The sequence below is a fragment of the Pempheris klunzingeri genome, chromosome 1, assembly GCF_042242105.1.
Source record: "Pempheris klunzingeri isolate RE-2024b chromosome 1, fPemKlu1.hap1, whole genome shotgun sequence".
NCBI lineage: Eukaryota > Metazoa > Chordata > Actinopteri > Acropomatiformes > Pempheridae > Pempheris > Pempheris klunzingeri.
In genome coordinates this window covers 5808427-5835525 of record NC_092012.1, presented here as the reverse complement: position 1 = coordinate 5835525, position 27099 = coordinate 5808427, and the positions used below count along the sequence as shown (strand labels likewise).

The 27099-nt window shown below is 37.6% G+C and overlaps 1 protein-coding gene across 1 annotated transcript in view; it reads right to left on the bottom strand.

The window, feature by feature from the left end:
- The window catches only part of luzp2 (leucine zipper protein 2), an 88800-nt gene extending 63587 nt beyond the window's left edge, over nt 1-25213 (bottom strand). The window contains exons 1-3 of the mRNA XM_070831650.1: nt 25072-25213; nt 1984-2038; nt 1230-1347 (exon numbers count right to left, since the gene is read on the bottom strand). Of these exons, the coding sequence (XP_070687751.1) occupies nt 1230-1347; nt 1984-2038; nt 25072-25213 (315 nt within the window). The remainder of the gene's footprint in view (nt 1-1229; nt 1348-1983; nt 2039-25071) is intronic.
- Between the last annotated feature and the right edge of the window lie 1886 nt (nt 25214-27099).

Here is a 27099-nt window from a genome sequence, read left to right as displayed (position 1 = left end):
TACTAAATGATTAAATTATCTGAATGTATAATTGAGCTTCTGCTCATATCCTGTCATTGCCAAGAGCTGTAATGATGTTGACCTAAACTGACTGGTGAGAAGTGATGTGCATTATCTTGCACTGAGATAATTGTGTTTTGTGAAATGCTCTGAGAATTATAATATCTATAGTATAATAAGATATGTTACTTAATAAAATGCCCAAGACCAGTATTTGGCAAAACCACCTGATACCTCCCTTTGCAACTGGGATAATAATCCTCCTCATCATTAGTGTAAAGTTGTCTTATGAACTTATTCTTATTCTCCCTTTATGCAAAATCACCCCTGGAGTAGGGGTATATATTACACTTTTGATTTCAGGCCAGATTTAATTAGGGCACAAATCTTTAAAGTTTTCCAGCACACACATGCATGTAAAGTGGGGTAAGTGGGGTTTGGGTGTATACAAACAGGAGTTTAAATGACAATATGTTGGCCAAAAAAAATTGGAAAATATGGACATCTCAGACAGGTTTGTTTATAAGGGGTTTGAAACTGTATCTGTAGCCTTTGTTTTTTCTTCCAGAGAAATGTAACTAACCTGGGGGGCTCTTTTCATCCTGTATGATCATCGGATTGCTTGGATTTGTTACCCCATGTAGACCTGTTTGTGGTGGTGTTGCCATGTTCCCAAAACATTTATTTTGGAGAGTACAATGTAACTGGTACAAGCGAGGGTAGAAGATTTGAAAATAAAACCCAAGTTGTAAAAATGTGTTGTTATCCATCAATACCTTCCAGAGTATCGATCATTACTGTTAAAGGCTTGGAAAATTGGATGGAGCAGTGTCAAAAATCATTGTCAAAATCATTGTGAATTGATGGTCCAGTCATTTTTTTCCCATTGTATCTTTCTTTTCTCTGCATTAGTGCTAAAAAAAGTTACCAATTGATCTGCTTTTCCGTCTCTGCATTATTTATTCAGCAGCTGAATTTCCAGTAACATATCACATACATAACAATGGGTGGGCTCACCAAATTGAAAAAATATTGCACATTAATATTTAATGACGGCAAGTTGTTACACAGCAGATTGATTGAAAATTAAGTGAGAACAGTCACTGATTTCTCAGTCATCGGTTGGATGGAAATAGATGCTGGAATATTACCTCTGAGCCAGAGCTCACAGCCAACTATGCCTTCTAACATTGCTGTATCTTTTAAAAAAGAAAGAGTGCATTTCCAACCTGAAGGTTGCCTTTTATGCTGTCCAGCTCCTTTGATGTCTTGGAAAGTTGGTGCAGGATGCTGCTTCGTTCACTGAAGACTTCCTTTAGCTTCTTTTCCAGCCCATCATAGCTTTGTCTGGTGAGAGAATGAGAGAGTGAGATTTCACTATTAAATGTCTGCCACGGGGTAAGAGAATTCACTATTTATTGGCCCCCTTGGGAGAAAGAGGTGTTTTAAACTGGATTAAAAGCACCATCGTTAAAGCTAAAGGGTAGAGCAAGATGAGAGAAAACTAATATCTACTCAGTACAGTCCCTAGATGAATAAGAGAGAAAAAAAAACTTCTATTCCTTTCAATCAACCAATTTAGTGAAGGCTCGTTTTACAGAGATAGGTCTTTTGACCAGAAGGATGCCTCTGCATCTCCATTTAAATATTAATGTAGTCCATCCAATGATTAAGAGAAAAATCCTACAGGGTACATTTGTCAAATCCTGTTTTTGTCTTTGCAAAACTGAACTCCTATTTAATGGCACTGCAGAGGTGTTTTTGTCATTTATTTATGGGCTTCCAGAGAAGCAAATATTACTTCACAGCATGTTAGTATGAACTATACCCATAATTAAGATTTTCACTGTAAATGTAATCCCACTGAGTGATACACTGAAGAACAGGGCACAAAGAAGACCTTGGTACTAAAAGAAGAGTTTAAGGACTGTGGTGTTCCATAATTACACAGACACAGAAGGAATGAGCTAGCTAAAAGATAACCCAACACCTTTGGCATTTGGAGGGTCCATAGTTAAAAACTTGATCTCCTTTTTACCTCTTTAATCAAGAAGATCAGAGATAAAAGAGTTATGAGTTACCATATGTTCCCTTTCACTGCCTAACACACATTTAAAAACCGGAAAGTCATTTTTTCTTTAATCTAACATCCTTGTTTACTGACTCAAGGACCGCAGCAACTCATTTGGGAGCTGTTTAAAATCAAGTTTATCTGAATGCAGTTACCCGGCTAATAAAAGAGCCTTGAAGCCCTAAATTTCCTCTAAAGCCCCTAAATGGACGACCCCTTGAGTTTTCTACTTTGTAATTGCATATAATAGAGCCCATGCACCCCTCTCTTCTGCAAATAGCAGGGAGCTGAAATATAAAAACAAATGTCATGACGTAATCTTAATAATGGAACTCAAATCAAAACAAGAGGCCTGCCTCATTATGTGATCTTCACTTAGGCAAATGTAAAAAAAAAATACACAATTTAACAACAAGATTGCACTTTTAAGATTGTAAATTTGAATTAGTATTTGGTACAGTGAGATAGGTGGGTTACAATAAAAGAAGTTTTTCAAAAGCTTTAATCCTGCCTTAGTTACCACAACTCGATATTGTATGGAAATGACTGCAAAGGAAATGTGTAGTCACTGAAGATTTTCAACTTTATTACTTCTCCTCCAAAACGTATCTCCTCTTGCAAATAAGTAGTATATGCATGTCATTTTTGGGGGGATGGGTTCTTGCAACAAATAAACTTAATCTTAGTTTTAAATCAGGATAGTTAGAGAAATAACTACAAAAACACCAACACAGCCTGTTAAAAGATATTCAGTTTATTTTTTCCTGCACAACAAAATTGAAAACATCAAACGAACCCTCCGCTCACTTCCTTATGTAATCACAAACTCCAAAAGACAGCAGCAGCTTCGAGCAAAGAAAATGTACTTGATATAGCTGAATGATTCCTTGCTAAATACATGCTGGTAGTCACAAAATCTCTCACTTATGCCCCACTTTACACGAATTATCTTTTTATAGAAGCTGTGGGACCATTCCTCACTTGCTTCTGTATGTCAAAAAAAAATTAAAAACCAAAAAAAAAAGTGATTAGAAAGCTGAAATGCTCATAGATGGAGCAGAGCCCTGCCACATTATGCTGCATCCATGACTTTGTTTCAGTCTGGGCCATCTTCCAAAAACCCTGCACACCCCATGTCATAGATCCCAGCAGCAGATCATACACAATAACACATAAATCACTAACAGAAAAGCAACACCTGGGAAATAAATAAATAACACAGCATACTGAATTCCACACATGACTTGCCACCATATGGCATTGGCGGGAAATTTATTGCAGGTTCATGCAACAGGGGAAGATGGGGCGAGAGATTCCTCCCTGTCTGCCATATTATTCAGTACCCAATGGAATAGGCCCTTGGGTATCTGTGAAATAAATAAAACCCATAATTTGAGGCCCAGTGACACAGAAACATGTATATCACAAGGTTCTTAGATAAAGTAGGGATGTTTTTTCTCACCAAATGACTATAAATTGCACATTAGAACAAACAACTGGTAACAGCTGCAGGATTGCACCATGACCTCTTAAGAGTCCAGTGTTCTAGCAGCCTCCTTCCAAACAAAGATCCTCCTTTTTCAAGGCAGAGAAGTGTGATAATGATGAACAGAATGCCTGACAAAAAGGCTTATGATCAGAAATGGCACCACCAGCCACATGGCTATAAAGCAGTGGTGATGGGATAATGAAATCTTTCATTTCAGACATCTGCAGTTTGAAATCAGTCCCTGGCTGTCCTCATGAAACTCATCAAACTCCGGAGACTGAGGGGGAGGCATCATTTATTGGATCCGATCACTGAGGACAAATATTTCTTTACCTTTGGAGGTCTTGGAGTTATATGAGGCTGACCCTGCAGTGTGAAATAGAACAGCTGTGGTAAAGGAAGCGTCACTGAACACTACAGTCAACATCCAAGCAATGGCTCAATGAGAGAAGTCAAGGCTGTGGCATCCAAACTCGCAAAGAGAGCTGCAGGAGCTCATGGTCCAGTGTTGACAAGGGCTAGCCAGAAAATACTGTTACAGCATACATATAGAGAGACATAAGAGCAGTTTTCCTGATGCCACATTAATTGTTCCCACAGTCTTTTTTACTGAAGCACATGTCTACGACATCACTGGTAGTTTGCATTTGCAAGCATTGGAGCCTCAAATGAGCTCTTTGACCAAAGAGCAATCTAAAAACATAAGACTTGTTCTCATGGCATAGCTCATTAACATAATGTAGGTCAGATCATGAGGATATGGTTTTAAATGAGCTAATACTAGTAAGATCTTACTGTTTAAATCCTAACCCTGGAAGTTTCTTTTCGGGCCAAAATAATTTTGTTACAGAGAACCGTTACGTCATCGTGTTAAGTAAAGTCTATTTCTTGAAATAAAAGTGTTATATAAAAAAAGGCAAACGATGTAACAACAACAACCCAGCAGCGAACGTTAATGGTTTGAAGTTGGGGGTTCAGAGAGGAGGGCAGGGAGCAACCCGTAAGAAACAGCAGTACGATGTGTCTTATGTTCAGTCTATTCCCAGTATCCATTGAATGAAACCACACCAGTCACATCTGGTTGATTGTAATATCTTTCAGCATACATCTATCTCAACACCCACAGACTGGTTGTCTGATGTACCCTATTGTAAACTGGCTGTGATGCTATACCTACATCATTTTCTCATTTTTCCCCCTTCTATTTTACTTTGTTATACTCATTATTTGCTGTTTGGGAGTGTGTGGAACTGGCGAATCATCCATCTGCCCATGTTCTTTATTCTGTAACTACTGAAAAATATATGATAAAAAAAACTGAAAAAAGGACGGATCCACATTTGTAGACACCAGTAAAATTTAATACAAGGACGCTGAAGATATCATCCACCATTTTCTTCTTGACAATTAACTGCAGCAAAAAAAAAAATCATATAGGAGCTCAGTGTGAGCAGGTTGAGTAATCTGTTGTGTTCCCCTCCCCAACATGAACTCTCACTGCTATTTTTGGAAAATTTGCAGGAGACAGTCGGCGGTTCAGACAAGGACAAATTAAAGGATTCCCCAGGGCTCGGTGTCTTTGGAGGCCCTGCCACTATCAGACCTGTTATTTCAATACCCACCCACAGCTGAAATCTGAGCACTATCAATCATTCATTACACCTGTCAGCTACACACATAATCCAATGACCATAATAAATACACAGCCAAGAAATACACTGTCATTTTTACATAACCGCATGTCATCTGGAAAACGAAATACTCTCCACCCTGAGTGAGAGGCTGCCCCTCCTGCTTCTCTGTCTATTTGGCTTTGTGCTTTGAAGACTAATTACTGAAACATCTATCATCCATAACGAACAATTTAACAAAATCCAAAACTAAATTGGTCAACTAGTTCCTTTAGCGAAATAAGACTTGTAGCTGTCAAGTCCGTACATTCCATTAAACTCCTTCATTTATTTTGGAAAAAACTACCTCAGTATCTGATATGGCTGTTAACCTTACATAAAATCAAAATCACACGGTTAAATAAACTAGTTAGTCCAAATAAACAAGCACAGCTTGATAGGGTCAATTCAGGACAAGGTCTCTTCAGCCAAAATGTGTTTCCCCTTGAAGTGTAATCCCAAATTGCTGATAAGATGCCTTGTGCCTATTCCTATCCCTGGAGTTGTGTGCTGTCTCCTGCATCCTGGTTTGTCAATTTATGTACCAGAGTGACCAAAATGCAGAACACAGGGGCATCATTGCCTATCAGTCATTAAACCAATCTTAAATACAAATTGGGGAATATTTGCTGTAATTTGTTTGTGGATGAGTCAAGATTCAACAAGAATGAGTTTGCATGTGGAAAAAACAAAGCTACACATAGAAGCATTTCAACCCTTTCTTCTGTTTTTGTTTTTCAATGTAAAGTGGAAGACAAAAGTTAGCCAACAGTGGTTAGGAGGTCCACTGTCAACTGTAAGATACAATCACCCTTAAAACTTTTCACATGTGATTTACTCACTGCATGAACATCTGACAAAAATAGATGTGAAGATTGCATCAGTATTCATCCGACAGCTCAGTAACCATTGCTTCCAAGCTATGGACTCGAAATGAAAACACATTCCAAACAGTGAGTGTAGTGCCAGTATTATGTATGCTAATATAGCATGCATGTCCCTGATTGTAGGATCAAAGTTAAATATTCAATATTTTACAAGGCAACAGCCACAGAAACCAACAGCAACGTAGCATAAAAGGCGTTTATTTGCCGTCATGCAGATTATAGGCAGACAGCGGTTTATGTGGTACTTCCAATTTCAGGCTGGATTAATTATGCCATTAGGAGGGGGCAAATAAATAGTTTTAATAAGGGGGACTGCCCAAGGCCTGTCAACGAATTAATATATTCCTCTAGCAGAGCATGACCACCATCCAACATCTGCAACAAAAGTCAGTCCTGTTTACCAACTGCTGTATAAACAAAGCAGACAGCAGGGAATATTAATTGCATGCATGTCATGGGATGTGTGGCATTAAATCTTCTTTAATTGTTTAGTGGGGGGATGTGATGAAACAATTGGTGATGAGGAAGCCAATTTTGCTTTATCAACAAAGGTCAAAATAAATAAAGCCAGGACATCTATTGAACAAATGGGAAATATGAAACACACACATTTCTGTTTGTTTTTGTTCTTTTGTTACACTTGTAACTTAGAGACTTGTGTCTTTGGTATTTGTTTGGACTAATATCTTTATGGGTTAGTAATGCTGTTGTTGGCAAATATTTCAATGATTACCCCCCTTTTATCCTGTTTTTTTTATCCTACTGAGTGTAGACTACATCAAAGATCTCATTTGTTTTTGTGTAGTGCCCAAAGCTCCCTCAAACTTCGAAAATTATCTCCCAGCTTGCCGTTTCTCAGTAGTTCTTACAAAAATTGGGTATTATGGTTAGGCACTATGAGAAAATAAGGGTGTTTATTTGTAAGGAAACTTATTTCTTCTCATGTGTTACTGATTTTATTCTTTGGTACTCACACTGTGGGATGCCATCTTGGGAATTATTCCAATACTGTTGTGACAATGTTTTCAGGTTGTCACTGACACGAAAATTTTTGAGGATTATTTTCTCTTTTTAGTCATATTTTACATTTCAGTTCCCCAAATGTTTTTTATATTAAATTAAACAAAACAAATTAACATGAAAACATGAAATCTTGATAAAGCAGCAAAATAATGTGTTCCAAATTAGTTTTCATTTAATTTTCAATCTTATCATATCACTTAAAGTTATGATTTGTAAACAAGTACCATCCAACAATGAGAGCCTGGGTGCATCTGTTACAAAATAATTTGCATTGAAGTATTTTATCATTTAGATAGATGAAAAGAAAGTAGCGTAAACCAATTTTACACATGAACAATAAATGCTGACATTCTGCATCTCTCAGTCTTTCTTGAATTATGGAATTGAAAATTGGAAGCGTGTATAAAAGTAATGGATTTACTGCCTTCAGATGTGCTTGTGTGTGGATGTAAAGATCACAGGAGATAATCTTAACCTGTGGTTAAACATGTAAAATGTCCAGGAAACTCCTTTTATTCTTTAATTTGTGTTTGAGCAGTTGATATAAAACTGCAGTGGGTGTGAATTGTGATATGAAAATGATATAAGATCCCCCCATTTTCACATCCATGATAAGTGAGTCCTTCTAATTTGTTCATCACTTAAATTATGTAATTTTCCACCAAGGGAGGTTTAAGGCATTGAAATAGAAATACTTAGCATATTAGATGAATAATTCAATGATTACTCGCAGGCATTTTCATGCATAAGTAGATGCCAATTACTTTCCCTCGACATTTAACGCTATCATTCTCTACATGCACTTGGAAACAATACTATTTCTAGACAGTTAGGTGGAAATGCAATTGTCACAAAAGAAATACAAATTAGACAAAATACAGAAAGGTGAAACTTAAGCCCATAAAACAAATGATAGCAAATTAAGCTAATGAAAATACCAGAAAAACATGTCGATCCAATGAATAATAACAATAATAATATTGATAATGCTAAAATAAAAATACTAAAGAAATGAGATTTCTGCTATAAATAGTAAATTCTGCTTCTTGCTTAGTTCTATCTTCAGCCATATGTAAAGAGAAAAGTAAATCTTGAGTGTATTTCTCCATGTCTCCATTTTATCCATTTCTGCCTCACTTGAGCTCATCAGACAATCCACTCTGTCATGTACAATCCAAATCATTTTCACAGTGACATGCAACCCTCTCAATCAAACCACAAGCATGCCTGGAAAAGCTCCATTTGATTTAAAATTAACCAGGTCAAAGCCAAACCCTTTTTTCTGGCAAATTTTTATTCACACAGTGCTTGTTTTCTATACATTTCTATCTTATTTAACATAATACATATGTTGGGCATCACAGAGATGATGACATTCAGTTTCTACGTCTTTCTTCAGCTTGATGTATGATGTTAATGTGACTAATTTTGTCTTCTTATGGCAGACTCTCTCATCTAGGGACATATATCACACAAATTACGGCTTTAAAAGCATCCCAGAAGTCTCTTATGGTTGCCAGCTTCAATTAAATCTGGGATTTCAGTGTATCTAATGCAATTCAGCCCATCCTCGCTTTTCAAAGCTGTGTTTCCAGCTTCAGTAATTGTTGTGCTATAATCAAGCTGGATTGCGCCTGGACTTTTTTGTTTACTCTGAAAGACATACTCCGCTAGACATCAATGCTTAGTACTAGTGCGACCGATAAAACGATCCCTTTTGTGTGGGAGAGCCTCACCTTTTTCCTCAGAGACATTTTACGACAACATCTAATCCAGCTTTGTTGGAGAATTATACAAGTAGTAAGTCGTTTCACACCAGAGGCAATATCCTCAGGACATTAACACTACAACATCAATGCTGACTGTTTATATCTTAATTTCTTAGAGCAACAGTGTGAACAACAGAGCACTGTGACAAAAGTGCCCAACATTATGAACAATAGGAAAACACAAAAACCACAAACCTAGGCCAATACATAATACAGCCTTATTGTTTGTACATTTAAACATGGTATAGTAAAATAACATAGTGTTTATTTGTTCAATCACTTATTCATTATGAGTGTGAGACGTGTTGTACTTATATGAGTGAGTAATGTGATATGTTTTGGAGTTTCCACATAATGCATTGCAGTGGTAAGACAAGTAAAACATTTAGTCTTGCAAAATAATTAATGCTTCACTACGGTACAATATGGTTCAGGACACTTATAAACGTCTTAAACTTAAAACCTTGAGCTGATTTTATATATGGATTTGCAGGTTTCTCCCCCAGGGCACTGCATAATGAAGATGGCAAACGCTTGATGGAGGATTTGAGCCACAACACCAAGCCCAAACCCTTCTTACAATACCTGCGTGTGGCGTTGTTGATGTGCAATATAACACATTTGCTTGTTTTCCCTGGAGCTTCATATTATAAAAGTGTACTAAATAGGGCTTCAAGTAAAACTTTTACTTTTACATATGTTTACTTTGCTTGATTGTTTGGTTTATAAAGTGTACATCACAATTTCCAAAAACCTAAGGTTACGTTTAACATTTTAAACAGTCAATCAATGGTTAAATGTGTAATATGAATAGTTGCAGATCAAGTTTCTGATGATTAGTTAATTGAGTAATGGAATAATTTTGTCAGCACCAGTAATAATTTTAAATTGACATTTGCAAAGGTGCTCTTCGTATATGGTGAGCCATATGCTGTAGCACATGAAAATACATGGCGGTGTTTATTTTTGGCTTTTCCTCTATAATGTGTAAATTTAAAAAGTGGTGTAACTAAAACTAGAAAATGGCACTGGTATGTTGTTACCTCGCATCTAACCAATTGCTAACAAGCTGGGAACTGGCAACAAGCAGGTAGATGCATCTGATTCACATCAAGGGCAATCAGCGAAGCCTCTCCCCAACTTCTAAGTGTCACTCAGGGAAAACACAAGAGGATGAGCTAAGCCAGGCAGACAGGAGGGAGGTGGGCCGGGTGTGAGGTGGAGAATTTGGAATAGGATGACGGATGTGACTTGATTACTGGCTAACTACCCTGCTGGTGCACCACTCCGATCTGGATGAGAAACCCGCTGGCGGCTGGATTATCAATTTGGAGTAGGCAAGACTCCATTTGAATCTATTGTTTCATCCCAGGCAGGCTGACAGTTACAGGGCCTCTGTCTTTGACTGAACTTAGGAGTTGGCTTTCTTGCTCTTACTTGCCTCAGTGATTTGCCACCTCACCAACTCTTTAATAAAATCTTCCATCAAGCTTTTCATCAAATTTATTAGTGTTCTGTTGGTATATTGAAGCACCTGCACCTGCCACAGTATTCCGGTTCTCACACAATCCCGCTGGCCACAGTTAAGACTGACATGATGCAATGCAAAGCAAAGCCAAGCATGCGGAGAGAAGCACATCTTTTCTCACCATGGCTAACTTAAGAGGATAGGTAAAAAGAATGAGAGGACTGACAGGAGATTTTGATCAGCTTGAAATTCACAAATTCAGAGAGGTGTGGACTCCATTTTGCCTTGATATATTCTGGACCATGACTTACTGTCTGTGTAAAATTTGATGTATTTTCTGATATGGCTGGTGCAACTACCATATACCATTTTTTCTAAGGTTACTACTTAGGAGCAAAGAAAACTCTGCATCATCATCAAAAAGGCATCTTAAAGAATAAAGATTTTAAACAAGACATTTAGTTCCATCATGGTCAAGGTCATAGATGTGCTTTACATGGTGGTTATTGATCATTAACTTCAGTGATGATTTCAAGTGTCACACTACCATTTAACCAGATTCTGATTTCACACTGTGTAAAAACACATCTAAGGTAAAGACTATCCCACGAAGAACAACACAGTAAAACAACATATGCCAATGACATTGTTATAGCCCGACAAAATCTGTGGAAGGAGGCAATCAGATTGGATGGATGGGACTTTTAATGGCAATTTAAAAAACATAGGAAAGGTTGAAGACAAACATCAACAGGAAGACTCTTTCTGAGTTTTGGGGCTCCGACAGCAAAAGCAGTCTTCTGTAGTTGTGAATCTCTGGGGACTGTTAGCAAGGCTTTGTTGTGAGATCTGAAGTTGAGTGCACATTGATAGGTGTGTGAAAGTTCACACATGTAGCTAGACCATGCTGGGGCTAGACCATGTAGTATTAGAGAAGTAATGAGTAAAACCTTAAAATCAATCCTGAAATTAACTGTAATGCAAAGAGGCTAAAAATTGGGGCTAAATGATGTCTTTTGTTTTTATCCAGTTAACAGTCTGATTGCAGTGATTTGTATAACTTGAAATCGATAAAGAGTCAATTTTTAAATAAATTTTTACTGAAAGTAAAGAAAATTATAGAAGTTATCTGATTTTTAAAAATAATCAAAAATTAATGAAAGAGGGATGAACTACCTTCTTGACATGATGACAAGAAGAACTCCTCAATGTCTGGTATTTGGCTTATCAGATTTTAGGGACAAACTTGATAACCTAGTTCTGTTGTGTCTAATGACCCGGATATGATCATTTTTGATTTTCTTCACTGAGTTGAAGGAAGTTATAAAACATCCAGCATTTGATATACTTTAAATGGGTCTTTGAATAAGTCACACTGATGAGGATCATGGTTTTACAGACGCATAGAGTTGTGTGTCATAGACATAAGAATGAAAGATACGTTATGATTGTGTAATAATCTGCCCCGTGGAAGCATGTGAATACAGAACACAAGAGAATCTAGGACAGAGCCTTGAGGTACTCCGTAGTTCATAGTGGCAGTAGATGATGTGAAGTTTCAAAGAGTGACTGTAAACTGGCCACCCTAAGAGGAGCAGCCTCAGTGTTTTTTTTTCCTCGAGGACCAGATATCCAGTTGGCTCATGTGGGCAGTTACTTATTTGTATACAAACTTTTATAAGAACTATGACATAATAGTACATAAGTATCTGAATTATTATTTTTTTGTATTTGAGAAGAGTTTCCACAAGAGCATGCTTGAAGGACCACGATGCATAACATTTAAAACTTGCATCTTTTTTCAGTTTTGATGATATTTCTGACCAGATTCTTTGTTTCGAAGTAGTTTTTTTGCACATAAACTTTACCAAACAATCAGGGTGCCAAATCAGAAAATGCCACTGTGTGTCATCCTAGAGGAAATGGAAAACAAATTTGAAGGTATTGTTTAAGGTATACTGAATCAGAATCTTGCTCTTTGTTTGGTCATTGGTAGTACGATACAGCCAGCCAGTTGTATGATATCCTCTGTGGCTCTGGAGCAACTTTGACACTCGCTGTGTCCAAGCTACCTTTTAGAGAAAATAATGGTCATTTCTTAAATAAATATCTCACAGTTCTACCACACATATTTTGCTTTACTGAGCTAGGAATGAGCCATGGTCTTAAACACCTACAAGCGTACCATCCTGGAATTGCCTTTGTGCTTATTTTTATTTATTTTTTTTTAAATCACTCAAGATAGAATAAGATATTGTAACCTCATGTCTTTCCCAAAAGCCTACCTAAAGCACCACCGACAGTTGTGCATTTTCATTCCTCCACTCTTACAAACCTTATTAAATGTGCAGTTTTTAAGCTCAGGAAACATTCTCTGGTGGATATTTGTTTGGGTATATTGTTTCTGATGTTGTTGCTAGTTTTTCACATATCATCCTCAGGCAAAAAACCAACCTACACACAAGTTGCAGGACTGCGATTTTCTACACACAAGCGGCAAGCAGCTTTTTGTCTTACCTCAACATTGCTTTAGGGGATAATTGAGAGTTCTGAGTTCACAGGCATTTCATGCATTTGCTGATTTTTTATAATCCATCCATCAATTCTTTGGATTAAATTCAGTGTTGATTAACATAAATCATAATATATTTATATAATGCTTCAGTGCCGCAATGCCTTGAGTCAAGATATATTGAATGGGAGTAACTGTTAGGTAAGGAAGCTAGACGAGACAAGACAACCACTAGCTGCAGGACCAGTACATTAGACATGGTACAAAATGTTAGTAAAGATTGGGAATTTGGTCACATATTTACTTACTGGAAATATTCAATTTCTCAAGGATATGTAACTAGCCTAAAACGTCTCTCAGCTTCCCAGCAGAACCTTCTTGTGTATAAAATAATAATGCTATCATCTATGTCATAGGATCAAGCTGATTTCAGGTGATGGCGAGGAGAATGAAAGGGTTTCTGAACATTTGAAGTGCATCTTTAATGCACAGCTGTCTGCTTGTGCTTTGCAGGGACTCAGAAGGAGAGGGTATTATGATGGCACCTGTTAACACCAAAAGGTTGGATATCAAAGTGTTGTTGTAAATAAAATACATTTTTTCATGAATGCATTGATTTAGCCACTACAGTCAGGCAAGTTTTTTCTGGCAGAGCACTCCTCAACCTCTAAAGTAATGGGGGTGAGTACGGTGTTATTTTAACCTGTTAGCCAGAATTAAAACACTAAGGCTCAGGTCGTAAACCAATGGGACCATTAACATGAAAAAATTAAAAAAGATTTAAAAAAATAAATGTTTTAAACATTTGTGTGACTTTTATTACTATTCTACTACCTAGTGGTTATTACATATGTACAGTTTTCTATCAAACAGGGCTCTTTAGAGTATACAATGTTTAAAGAGTGCATACAATAAGGTGTCACAATCATTATTAAGCGTTCAGCGTTATTAAAGTGCTGACCAGGAAGAGGTTCTGCCTGATGAGGGAGATGGCCGACGTCAGCATGCTGATAGAGGCATTCAGGTCAGAGACACAGCCTTGATTTAAATACGTTGACAACAGCCACCGATCACCTCCACCTTCAACAAATTCCATTTTTTTTGGACCAGACCCATTAGTCTTGAAGGTGAAAACAGGCTATTGTGATGCAAACATACAAACATGACCACATTTGCCTTTTAATCAAAGCTGGAATTTCCCCTCAGGGATTAATAAAGTATTTTGATTGATTTATGTTCAGTGAAATTCCATCAGAAGTCACAAACTGGGAGAAGAAAAAGATGAAGTAATGTGTTGATATATTACATGGAAAAGGCAATGATTCTCTGCTTAATCTGAATGGATTTGATATCAAATTTATAATTGCACTTATTAGCATATTAAGTATAAAATTAAACTCTAATCTGCAGGTCATTTACATTGCTTTTCATGAACTATGTCACATTATGTTGCATTGAAACCAAAATTATCTATCATGCCTACAAATACCATCAATCTGTAAAAGGACTGAAATGAACTGAGGTTAATAGAGGTCTTTGCCCTCAGTGAATAAGAAAAAATTTGAACATCTGTGGCTTCGCTCAAGACTGACAGGAATACGTCACTGGAAGTATAACTTTATTTTAGCCTTAGATACACTTAGATAATCATCCAGTTACCATCTGATACATTCCTTCGTAACACATTGCTGTCACTGCCTTGCCTAATAGCAATTAGTAGTGATAGCTGGATGCTTGCTGGGTACTGGAACAGGGCTATTAACAATAGTATAAAAAGAAACTTAGTCTTTTCCAAATCAATCATTGTATGAGCCAACAGAGCAGGAATAAGAACATATCACCACATGTCTGATCATCCTACAACAATCTGGTTTAGAGCACAATAATTTGAGGACAAACTTCAAACAGCATATCATACAGCTACTTATTATTTTCACATGATAGACCCAAGTATTCTCACTTAATATATGCAGGGGAATTGGGTCATATACAATTAATTCAAAGAGTAAATAAAAATTCAGTGTAAAGGTTTTTGTTTATGTAAAGTTCTCTTCATACTAAGTTTGGAAGTTCCTTTAGTCTCTCTGGAGAAGATTTCCCAACATTTAATGAAATACTACTGAGAGACATCTGAGTGTGGAGCTGCTTTTTTCAGTCAGAAACAGTAATGATGACTACTTTGAAATACAAATCCAGTGGTTGCTTTTAGGCAGATATTTTCAGGTAGTTCCTCTGGCACAAGGCATATTTATCCCTGCCTTTGTATTGGCATAACTCAGCTCCTATTTATTGTGCTATTTCAGTGAACCTGCCAATCAAAGTGTTTGTTTCTATGCTTCATGGTACCGAACCTCTCAAGCTTTGCCATCTGTTAATATGCTTAATGTGCTGACTCTCTTTCAGCTTGACCCTTTCCCAAAACACATTTCTGCTTTGAAAAAGCATCCATCTCTTTGTGTTGTACTCTGCTGGCTCAGTATCTTTTTCACTTGAGTAAGGCTGCAATGTAAGTTTTCTCAAATTGCTTGTCTGAAGAATAAACTACTACTTGATTATATTTGTTGGGTGAGGCCACTTTGCCCTAAGGCTTGCTTCAGTTTTAAATGGGTTCATCATTCATTTCTCAAATCTCTTGCAATAGCCCTTCTTGGCCATGAATATTAATAGCATAAAAATAGTCATATCTTGCAGCTAAACGCTAATGAAAATGCAATTTTAGTGGCCATTTGCATAACAGTGAGGTAAGATATGGGCATCATGTGCCGTCTTTAACTTGGCATGAAATAGGATTATACACTTATTTCTAAATGGAAAGATTATGGTCACACTTATTTGCTGGATTAGATTTAACAGTATAAGCCCACGCATTGTATATGATTACTTGAGGTGTTCCAAGTCTTAACTTGCTAACAGATAATATACTCCATGTTAACTTCCTGCTTTAAGAATATTACTTCAGTAAACCATGGGTGTTTTAGTAGTTCAGTATTATACTTCAAAGGTATCCTGTGTTTTTCTTGGAAACAAAGTTAATGCACTGTGTTGGGTGCACTTGTCGTCTAACACATTTGCAGAAGTGATGTTTACATCCACTTTTCTAGCTGTCATTCCTGCCCTTCCTGGTTCAGTGCTGTTTGTTGGTGCATTACCTTTGTTAAATTAGTAGAAAAGCATGAATGTGTAGTGCTTTGCATGCATGCATATGCATAGCAGACAAACAAAACTGTGACCCTTTCATCAAAGCATTGGTCAATAGCACTACTAGTGGCCAAAGATTCCACAGGGTACCCTTAAAGTGGCTATAACTACATTTTCACACTAATAATGTATCAAATGACAATGTGAACATAGTGGAGCATTTAGCTGCTAAGGACCAGATATTTTCTGCAGGAGTTGGTGAAGATCAACAACAGAACTAAAAGACAGTGAACGTTTGACTTATTTTTGCTAGGTGGTACAAATTTGTTTGCCAACAAGTTTGCCATGTCAACTAAATAGGCAATGATATGTCACTGCTGTGTTCATAACTTATTTCTGCTGCACCAAGTGGCAAAAACCTCATAACTAAAAGTACAGTACTTGAGTAAATATAATTCTACACTTTAACCTCTGCTCTTAAGTATTCACCACATTAGCAATGATCCTGAAAAAAAGAAAATAATTACACATCTCGGGTAGATGTTTTATTCATGCTCTTATGATAGGAAAATGGGTTTTTAAGAATCAATTTAATTTGTTTCAATTGTTCCCCTTTTAAAAGCTCCTAGCTGACTTGACGGCATAGCTTTGATGATCTCATGACAAGAAATTCAAAGGATCACACAATAATAACATTTAAAATCAATTATGCATATTTAACTATCTACATAAACACGGCACTTGCCAGGGTTTTGCAGCAGGGGAAGGGTTAAGAGGTCCCTTCCTGACTGTCTTGGCAGATCAGTTACCCAAAGCGGCGGCCGTGTACAGTAATAACATCTTGGATTTAAATCCTGTCCAGGACCTTTGCTGCATAGCACATCTTCTGTCTCTCATCTTTTTGTCTCCCTTCACTGTGAACTGTATAATAGAGAAGAAATGCCATAAAAATGGTCTTTAAAAGGGCACTTATCCAGAAATGCTAGAGGGGTCTGAGGCCATGAATCTACCCCCTTGAGACTTTTTTTGCAAGTCTGCCATTCTGGTGAGTTTTGCACAGCAGCATGCAGATTTCCTATATAAGGAGAAATCACATGTCTAAACTCATCTATTTATCAAAAATATTCAGGTATTGAATGAAGTGCAACATTAAAATAAACTATTAACTAAACTTTCAAATACCATATAAGGCCCTGCCATGGTATCTCTGTTTCATCAACTAGCAAATAAGACAAGTGAAAATGTGTAAACTGGAACTTAATTTCTAATTTCTCCAGTGGTTTCCGTAGCACACACTGGGAAGAAAAGGAAAGAAAGTGTCCTTCCACTTAATGGGGAGGATGAAAACATTCATGTGCCCTTTAAATGCTCACCACTTACTAAAGTATACTCTTGAAGTAAGGTGCACTGAGTCTGAATAGCCTACGTACTGTATGGTGGCACTGCTTAAAAGGTTCTCCAGACCTAGTATGTGTCGCTTTTGCTTTGTTGCTCTCAATTTTACAAATGCCCCTTCGACTAACCCTTAGATATGGAGCTTAAAAAATTATTAGGTAGACTGTGAAAGCAACATTTAAATGATGGTTGTTATCCACAGTTGTAACCTTTCTCGTCATCTTAACAAAAACAATTTCATATAATTGTTTTGGACTGTTTGGTTAAGTTTACATCATGACCTCCTCTCCTATACCTTTTGCAGTGGTATGGCAGCGTCATGTTTACAAATATTCAATTATATACTAGATTTAGGCATAAATAGAAAATTAATACTGTGAAGAACTAAATGAGTTGGTTTATAATAAGCTTATTACAAACTGCTGTTTATGTTATGTTACATTTAGCACTGCCTTTTCACATTCTGTAATTTTCTCATATTTGTCACTTAGTTTACCCGATTTGATTGTAACCTGCAGGTCATCACGCTGTTACACATTTACCTTACATTTAACCAATGTCATCGAATGAAAGCTAAAAAAGTCAAAGGAAAGTGCAAGGAAAGATTACATCATCTTCTCCATATTTGGTGTTACTTTTGGTATTGACTAAGTCAAGCCTGTTTCAACACTCTGTGCTGTCACTGACTTGTACACGGCTTATCCATCCTCTTCAATGACATTAATTAACTGAGCATGAACTGGCAGTAGCTAATCCGTTGAGCTTGGATTGTGAATAAGTTCAGAGAAGAAAATGAGAGGCACATGAGAGGATGTGTGACACAAAAGGGGTCGTGGTGCTTCTAACAAACAGCAGACAATGTCTAATAAACAGGTTCAAAGCACTTTTTTCTGATAAATCCCAAGAGATGTCTTTCTTATTTATAAGGAAACTATCTGACAAGAGAACATTTATTTTGACACTGAAGCAACTGTTTCGTTCAGAGAGTATGTCACATGAAAATGTTATGAAAGATGATGTAAGGCTTGCATATGCATAAGCCAAGGTAGAATAATTTATGATTTCATGTTCAGTATTTATGAATGTTAAAAAGTCCATAATTTTTTATTAGTGGCAAAACTGAACTCCACGTTCAAACAGACACAGAAAGGATGTGTTGGTTCTGTCCATTTTAGATGGTTTATCTTGAATGTGTGATTCTGAGACTTTTGTTTATTTATTTGTTTATTTACTCTAAATTAGATGTTGCCCTTATAATGTATCACACACTTTGCAAGACTTAACTTATTGCCAAGTTTTAAGACATGACATCAGAAACAATGAGCACGCATGCTGGTCGTGTGATACAGTATCACTGTGAATTAGTGACAATGACTTTTATTACCATGCAAATGATTTAAACTGTCATCTTACATTGGAGACCCGTACAATGTGCTTTTACTGTGAAGAGTAATAAATGTGACATATGCTTGATGAGTCCCATTTTTCCTCCCAAATTGGACAAATGGCAGAAGAACTGCACGCTGGGCACGAGAGACAATCTCATCACGGACAAGTCTTTAATGATGTCTCATCTGCATTTTTCAATTTGAACAGGGCCAAAAATAGATCACCGGCCAGGCTTTGTTGAAATGATTCATGTTAAATGGATAGCAATGAGACAATCACTTATCTACGGCTTACGTGTCTATTTTACCAATGTGTCATTTATTTGTTTATCAAAACCTATTATTAATTAAATGGTCATTTCCTGTTGAACAAAGTAAATACTGGCTGGGGGGATTATCGTAGTTTATCTTTTTATGGTAACAGATTAAGGTGTTGAGAGCAATATATTAAAAACAAAAGCTATCAAGTACCTGATCTACAAAAAAGAAAACTAGATATATGATAGATGATCAGTCTGAGTAAGTAATTAAGTAGTAAGTAAGTAGTCTTCCTCTGCATCTTATTTGCATAAAACACACATGCTATTCACGTGGCAAGTGCAATATTAGGCACAAAGTGCAAAGATAGTGTTACTTTCCCCAAAGATCTGCCTACCCTGCTAAAAGCTGGGGCAGAGGCTTGGCCTTCCACTTCAGATATTGGCTGAGCCAGTGACAACACTGAGGCTCTTTTGCCGCTGCTACTCTGCCAAGACCATTAACATTTGGATAAATTCTGCTGGGAGACTGAAGAGCACAGGATCATAAGCCGATGCCTGTGATGAAGTGAGACAGATAATGGCTGAAGCTCACACTACGTTAGGGATCAGAATGCCTTGTTTGTCGCTCTTCATTTTGCATTCTTCTCTCAACATGGCTTACACTGTAAGCTCCTCACAATGTCTCCACTTCTTCAAAAAGGCAGAGCAGGGAGCGGTGGCTTAGGCTCAACCCTCTCTCCCTCCCTCCCTCCTTCCCTCTTGCCTCTTATGTCTCTCTATGTGAGTGCCAAAACCAGGAGAATCTCTTATTCTTGTTGCTCTGGGTCCTCAGTTCATTCATGACCTTTAAGATTAAAGATAAGCCACAAAGTGTTAGCTTCAGTTCGGTGGTCTTTTTTCCTCTTATTTGCTGGTTGGTTTTTGATGAAAGATTTACAATAGCATTTGAAGAAGCTTCAAAGAGGGCTGATGTGCAAATGAAGCATTATGTGCTCATTAATCAATCCTGAGAAAGAGGTGTGAAGAATTAAGGACTGGTTGATGCAGGAAACTGTGATGGAAGGATAAAAAATACAGAGTGGCATATTCTTATCTGTGTGTGTGTGTGTGTCCAGCTCCAGCGGATTAGTTAATGCTGTTGATTTGCTGAGTAATTAAGCATAAATGTGTCGTTCTGACCAGCTTTTAACAATCAAAAAAAGATTCAACAAAGCTCAGCTCTCATCAGCGTAACCAGACCCGCTTATTATCTCTTATTCAATTTGTGTTTGTAAAAGGAATCCTGTGAAAATAGTCAAATTCTCCAAGTATGCAAAATTCTACTTCAGTTTTACTCCAGAATCTTTAAAACAGTCAAGTGTTTGTCTACTTTTGCAGCCAAAAATGAATCAGCTCTGCCTTCAAATGCGTCAAATATGTATGCAAACTCTACCTGAGCTGCTGCATTAAAGCTGTACCAAACAAAACACTGGGCAAATGTCAGGTATGTTCACTTTATTCAGTTTGGTATGTCTCTATTAATTTAATTCGCCAAGCTTGTCATCTTAATTAGTGTCCTCTATTTATTTCGCAGATGACCAGTGTGTGAGAGTTGTCAAGCATTTTCCTACTCACTGTCTCCATGGTGCCAAGATTTTATGCTCATATGCCTACAGGCTGAGCTGTGTACAGTGATGTCTTGTCAGTCTGAAAACCTTGAGACTCCAAAATCTTGAATGACATATCAAATATCATTCAGTATCAGTATCACTACACAGCATTAAGAGATATTGCCAATGATAGCAGATAATATTGCTGTCAAAAACATAGAATGCTGGGAGCCCTTGAGGAGAACTTATGTTCAAGTGCTGTATCTATCAATTTGTACGAGCATGGATACCATGCCATAACACATTTAAACGTATTAAATGATGGGTCTCTATATCACTCTTTAACTTCTAGGAAAAAACTGCATGAGATATATTACAACTGCATACGAAGAGCAGCAGGAAAATAATGGTGAGATGAGCAACATTCAACATAGCATATGCTGGTATTAAATGTTAGATTATTAACCTTTAAGAGTTTTGTATTTAAAAATAGCCAAAAATATAAGTTTGAATAATTTCACCTTTTTTAAAAAAAAGAATGTAGTGTAAACAACAGCTTAGCTGCCCTACATCTATATACACACACACACCCACACAAAAACAACAAGGTGTGATCTGCACAGTCTCCAGCGCAAACACCTCTGGTGATAAAACGATTTAAATGGCTGCAACATATAGAAGACAACGACTGAAAATAGCCATCCATTTCAAATAGCAAAATGACAACCAGCAAATAATGTGGGTTTGGGTGGTTTTTCTAATGTGCTCCTCGGCTCAAAGAAAAAACCCAAAGAGCTTGCACAGCCAACAGTGATAATAACAATAGTAACAACCATGTTGGTGACATATCACGTAGGCAACATCACACTAGGTGTTCTGCAGACATCACAAATAAACCTGAAGTCAAGACTGTAAAACTATTCCCCTCTCTGATCTAAGCCTATCGACTTCCCTCCAAAGAGCGAGAGCAGTATGTTGCCAGCACACCGGCGCTGCAATTTGTAAAAGAGCCTCAGTGGAGAGTGGCAAATAGAAAGACGGAGAACAAAACAACATTCATGATTAATCCTTATTTAAAATTACATGGTGGGGTTCAGCTGGTGGGAGTGTTTACTGGGGGAAGAAAAAAATTGAGAAACACGGAAAAGAGTTGTTTAAGTGGTCAAGCCCATATTAAGCGTTCAGAGGCTGCAGTCGTGTGGTGATCTGGCCGTATATCCAGAAAGAGATGGTAGAATGTGTGCTCCTACATAATGAACATGTCTGTCTGTCTTACAGAGTGAGACAGTATTACAAAGTTATACATTTTATAGGCCTATTGTATTGCTTCACATGCAGATTTCTGGTGTTGTATGCTTAGGTTGTCAGGACAGTAAAATCTGGTTAAACCACACTCACACAGTCATGACATTATCTTGGTTTTTCAGTGTTGATCTCTCAATAATCAAAAATATTCATTACTATTTTTTTTTCTCACGACTTTAGGTTTCATAAAGAAATACTGGAGATTTTAAACCATGTTTTCAGAGGTTTTAATGAGGCTCAGTCTCTGCGCTGATACTGATCTAATGGATTAGATCAGTACATCTCTAGAACAGAGGTCAGAGCAGCAGTGCTCTTCCTCCATACGACATCCAGTATGGGACTACTTAAGACCTTGCCAGTCCACACAGACTGTTGACCAACATTCATTAAATACAAAGGTGAAAGGATGCTCCAATAACAGCCTATTAGCTACAGTTTTGAAGGATGCTTTGATGATCAGTATAAAAAATGGATGGATCTGAGGTATCAAACCACATCTGTAGCCATGGCAAGAAATGCTGTTTTGGCTATTGGTTTTGGCTGTTACAATCAAGTTTTTGGGTTAAAAATGACAGAATTTCATGAGAGGATCAGCCGGCAGGTTCATTTGGAACACATGGATAGTACTGATATTGGTCATACATAAAATCTTGCACACTGATCCCTGTACATGCTTTAATGACATGAAGTGTTACTTAGATTTGAGCTCTTCTGCATCAAATGGTTTGCCAAAGTTGTTTTATAATGCATGACAGCACATGGCACACTGCGGTATTGTGATGAGAGGATTTTCAGAGCGTACATGGTTTTTGTCTTTTAAAATGGATCTTGTAAATGCGGATGGACAGTCTCCCCAGATGAAAGGTTATGTGGTCTAAGTTTGCTGAAGTAAGTACATTTTGTTGTTCAGCATGTAATTTGCATGGCTTTATATACAGTCCACAAGCCAGCTGAGGCCTGACAGTGAAGGCTTAAAAATTAATGAGTAGCAAAGCTGACAAAAATAGGCTCAAACTCAAACAAAGCTCCTTTTACACCACTAGTGTGCCTAACATATATTGTTCAGACAGTTGCACACTTCAGTGGCTAATTCAGAGCATGGTAGAACACGGCATGTAATTTGCAACTCTTAGCACCCGGCGATTTTAAAGAGACACACTAATGAATGCTTGCACAGGTGTTCATATCCATTTTATTAATTAAATACCAGACATCCCAACAACGTAGCAGCCTGCTCAAATAAAAACAACTAAATGATCGTACCCCTCAAGACAGTCTGAGGGGAAAAATCTATTTCAGTACAAGACATCACGTCTGCTGCTTTTACTATTGCGTGTGATGGGTTGATTCAGTTGATACATAATTCACTTTTGCAACCTTGTGGTTGACCTTCTTTTGACCATCCTCAACCACACACACACACACACACACACACACACACACTCCTTTACCATTTTATTCTCTGTCTCCATCTTTCAGACAAAAATACCTTATTGAGTGACCTTTTCCCATGTACTAATCATTTCTGCAAATAGGCATTGCATCTTAGCATAGAATGTGAGAAAAGAGGGGATTAAGTACCATTGCTCTGAACCAAGCACCCATTGAAAAAGATCTTAATGAGGGACAGTTAGTATAGGATGAATTTAGCTGTTAATTTCAAGTGTTGAATTTTGCATGAAATCATGTTTAAATATGTCAGGGGACAGATTTCATGGCTAATTCCAGTGACAGGCCTTCAATGTGGCATGCTCAGGGGCTGAATTTTGATGTAGATGTACAATATTGCCATTTGTCTTAATTACTGGAAACAACAAAGGCCAGCAAAAAAGCCAAAAGACCTTCTTCAAAGATACAATTAGACGGTTCTAAAATAAAAATACATTTGACAAATACCCGTGGGTGGATAAATTGAGAAAGTATCTGCAGAAACACACAAACATACTACAGAGGCTGTAAAGGTGTGCTCAGCTGAATTGCTGCCTCTTGTGCTTATTGAAATGTGTATGATAAACAACATGCATAGTGCTGTGTTCATTTATAATATTAATGGACTACATTGAGGTCTGGACCATGCAGTCTTGCACATTTGTAACCTCAAGGGAGCTGACAAAATGGTAGGCGTATACACCCAAGGCATGCTTTTCTGAGTCTGTTAGGTTTTCAAATTGCATGTAAAATTACATGTAAAATGTGTTTTCACTTAATACTAGAAATAAATCTCATGGAAAATTTTGCTGCTGCTGTAATTGTTGGCCAAAGGACAACTTCTCCATGTAGCAAAAGTATTAATATTACAACTGCTGCATCCTGAGTCTTAATGTAATACCATATAACTGTAAAAAGTAAAAATGTCAATCATGATTGACTACCTCTCCTTCTGTGTGAAAGGTTGAAAGCATAATGAGGAAGCCAGTGTTGCATTAATCAAGCAGATACCCCTGCCATGTTGCTGTTGACCAGCCACATTTGAGCTTAGAGCTCTGTTGTCCGCATGTCTGTACCTCAGCAGGGGTAGTTTGTCATTTGCTGAAGAGAGATGGAAACTCACTCACTCTGCAGCTGGTCTGAATGTGCAGTGAGATGTATAAACACTCACTGCAGTTTTTCTAATTTTCATTAATAACGTATCATTGGGATAGAAGAAGTCAATATGTGAAAGTTTTCTCACATTAAACATCGATTAGAAATCGTCATTTTTTTAAAATCTCACCCCTACCACCCAGTGAAAATCTCATCCTATTAAAGTAGGTGTGCCTCTGTCAATTTTAATCTTCTATTAATATTAATAACTGAATTGCCTGATTGCCCCCTGTACACACAAATGCACACAGCTCCAATAAAACTAGTCTATTGTGACTCATAAAATCCTCTGTCAGGGATGGCATACTGATGTTTCATCCAGTGATAGAGGAAGATGATCCCAAACCCCATAGACATGAAATGTCAAGAAATGTTTCACCCGCCCCCACTGGGGGTGGTGGTGGTGGTGCGTTCTCCTCAAGCTCAGGTCTTCTATCAGAGACCTGGGAGTTTGAGGGCTCAATGCAATATCTTAGCTGTTCCTAGGGTTGTGCTCTTCTGGACAGAAACCTCAGATGTTGTACCTGGAATCTGCTGGAGCCATGCCCCCAGTTTGTAGGTCTCAGCCCCCAGTGCCCTGATCATGACTGGAATCACTGTTGCTGCCACTTGGGATTGCTCCATCTCCATCACCACTGTCTCCTTCTGGTGTTTGTCAATCAACATGATGTCTGGTTGGTTAGCCATCACAAGTTTGTCAGTCTGAATGTGGAAGTCCCACAGGATCTTAGCTCAGTCATTCTCAACCACTTTGGTAGGTGTCCTCTGCCCTTGGGGCCATCTGATGTATTTCAGGATCTTTGTTTTTCCATCCTGGACAGCAGCTCTGACGCTCACCAGTCCTCAGCCTCAATTGCTCCACTCAGTGTACAGTCTCAGAGTGCTGGACTTGAGATGAAACCCTCCATACATTGTGAGGCGCTTCCTTGTCTTAATATCAGTGTCCTCGATCTCCTCCTTTGGCCAGCTTATTATAACAGCAGAGTATCTGATGACTGGCAGGGCGTATAAGTTGATGGTTCAGATCTTGTTCTTCTGATTCAGAAAAAAAAAGCTTTTTCTAGAGCGTTCAACCATATAACACGGTTGTCATTGGCCGGGGGGGGGTTAGTAAGCTCAGTGGTCATCACATGACTGAAGTATGATATTTCGAACAACAGAGACATCACAGTGACAACAATGAAAACTCCACTGACTGATTGAGATTGTGAAATGCATTTGAAAGCAAAAAACTAGCACGTGAACTTTGAGTTAATTTTTTAAGACATTTCAAGACAGTCTGGACATTCATGAAAATGGTCTGAAATTTCTACTGACCTTTTTGGATATCTCTTGAATTTTTACTAAATTATTACTGTTAATAGATCCACTTAAGATGCAGCTCAAAGTAAACTTCTTTCAGTCACTGTCAGTCACTCTCAAAATCCACATTCATTTTCCATTAATTATTTATCCTGAAAATATCCAACCTGTCACCAAAACAGACTTATTGCATGTGCTGTAATCTTCGATCTAGGACTCGTGAGAGATGAACTTGAAGATGTTAATATGTGAAGTAGTAAGAAAACTATGAATATGCCAGATGTATCTACTGTGTAATTCTTTGTCTCAACTGTGCTCGTTAACCCACCATATCAACAGAGTGCTCATGGCCAGAATAGACCTTTCCAGCTACTTAGGAGTTCATTTAAATGAGGCACTAAGCATCTTCTGTGTGTCCTCAAAGTGCCTGCCAAACAGCAGTAAATTATCCTCATAATAAAGATAAACAAATGAAATCTAGATTAGTGTTAGTTATATGCCTGTCAGCTGTGTGCATCTTAGCAAATAAAGTAGTCACTGAATGTGCTTTTGATTTAGACAAATGTTCTAAAATGTTTTAGAGAGAAAGAACATGAGCTTTTGAGTAGAAATATGCCAGGCTTACATGTCATGAAATTAAGAGTCTTGTCAATAAAGAAAAGCCAATATTGTATCTATTAATGCAACATTCAAGTGCTATTGGATAGTGGACTTAATTCTTTATGTTTACAGTGAATAATGTGCATAAAATACGGAGTACAAAGCACATTTACATTCTTTCAACTACAGTTCCTGCAAAGAAAAGTCCAGTATCAAGCAATAAAAATATTTCTCTAAAACTATTCCGATCTCATGCAAACATGCCTCGTCACAAGCCACAGAAGAATTCATTGTTCTAGTTTTACTACCTTGACACATCATGTTAGTGATTCCTTTACAGCGAGAGACTGTTGCCAGGTGTAAAAGCTGAGGCGAGAAGTGGCCAGAGGGAGTGTGCTTTTATCCATCTGGATAAAGACAACTACAGGTGACAGGGAGACAGCCAGAGGAGCATGTAAGTCTGGGCACGCTATTACAAGTCAAATCCTAGGTACACTACTGATCTGACCTGGTTCAGAAGTGTGGGATTCCCATTTCTAAAATAAATAACGTGACATAAAGGATGGATAGATAGATAGATAGATAGATAGATAGATAGATAGATAGATAGATAGATAGATAGATAGATAGATAGATAGATAGATAGATAG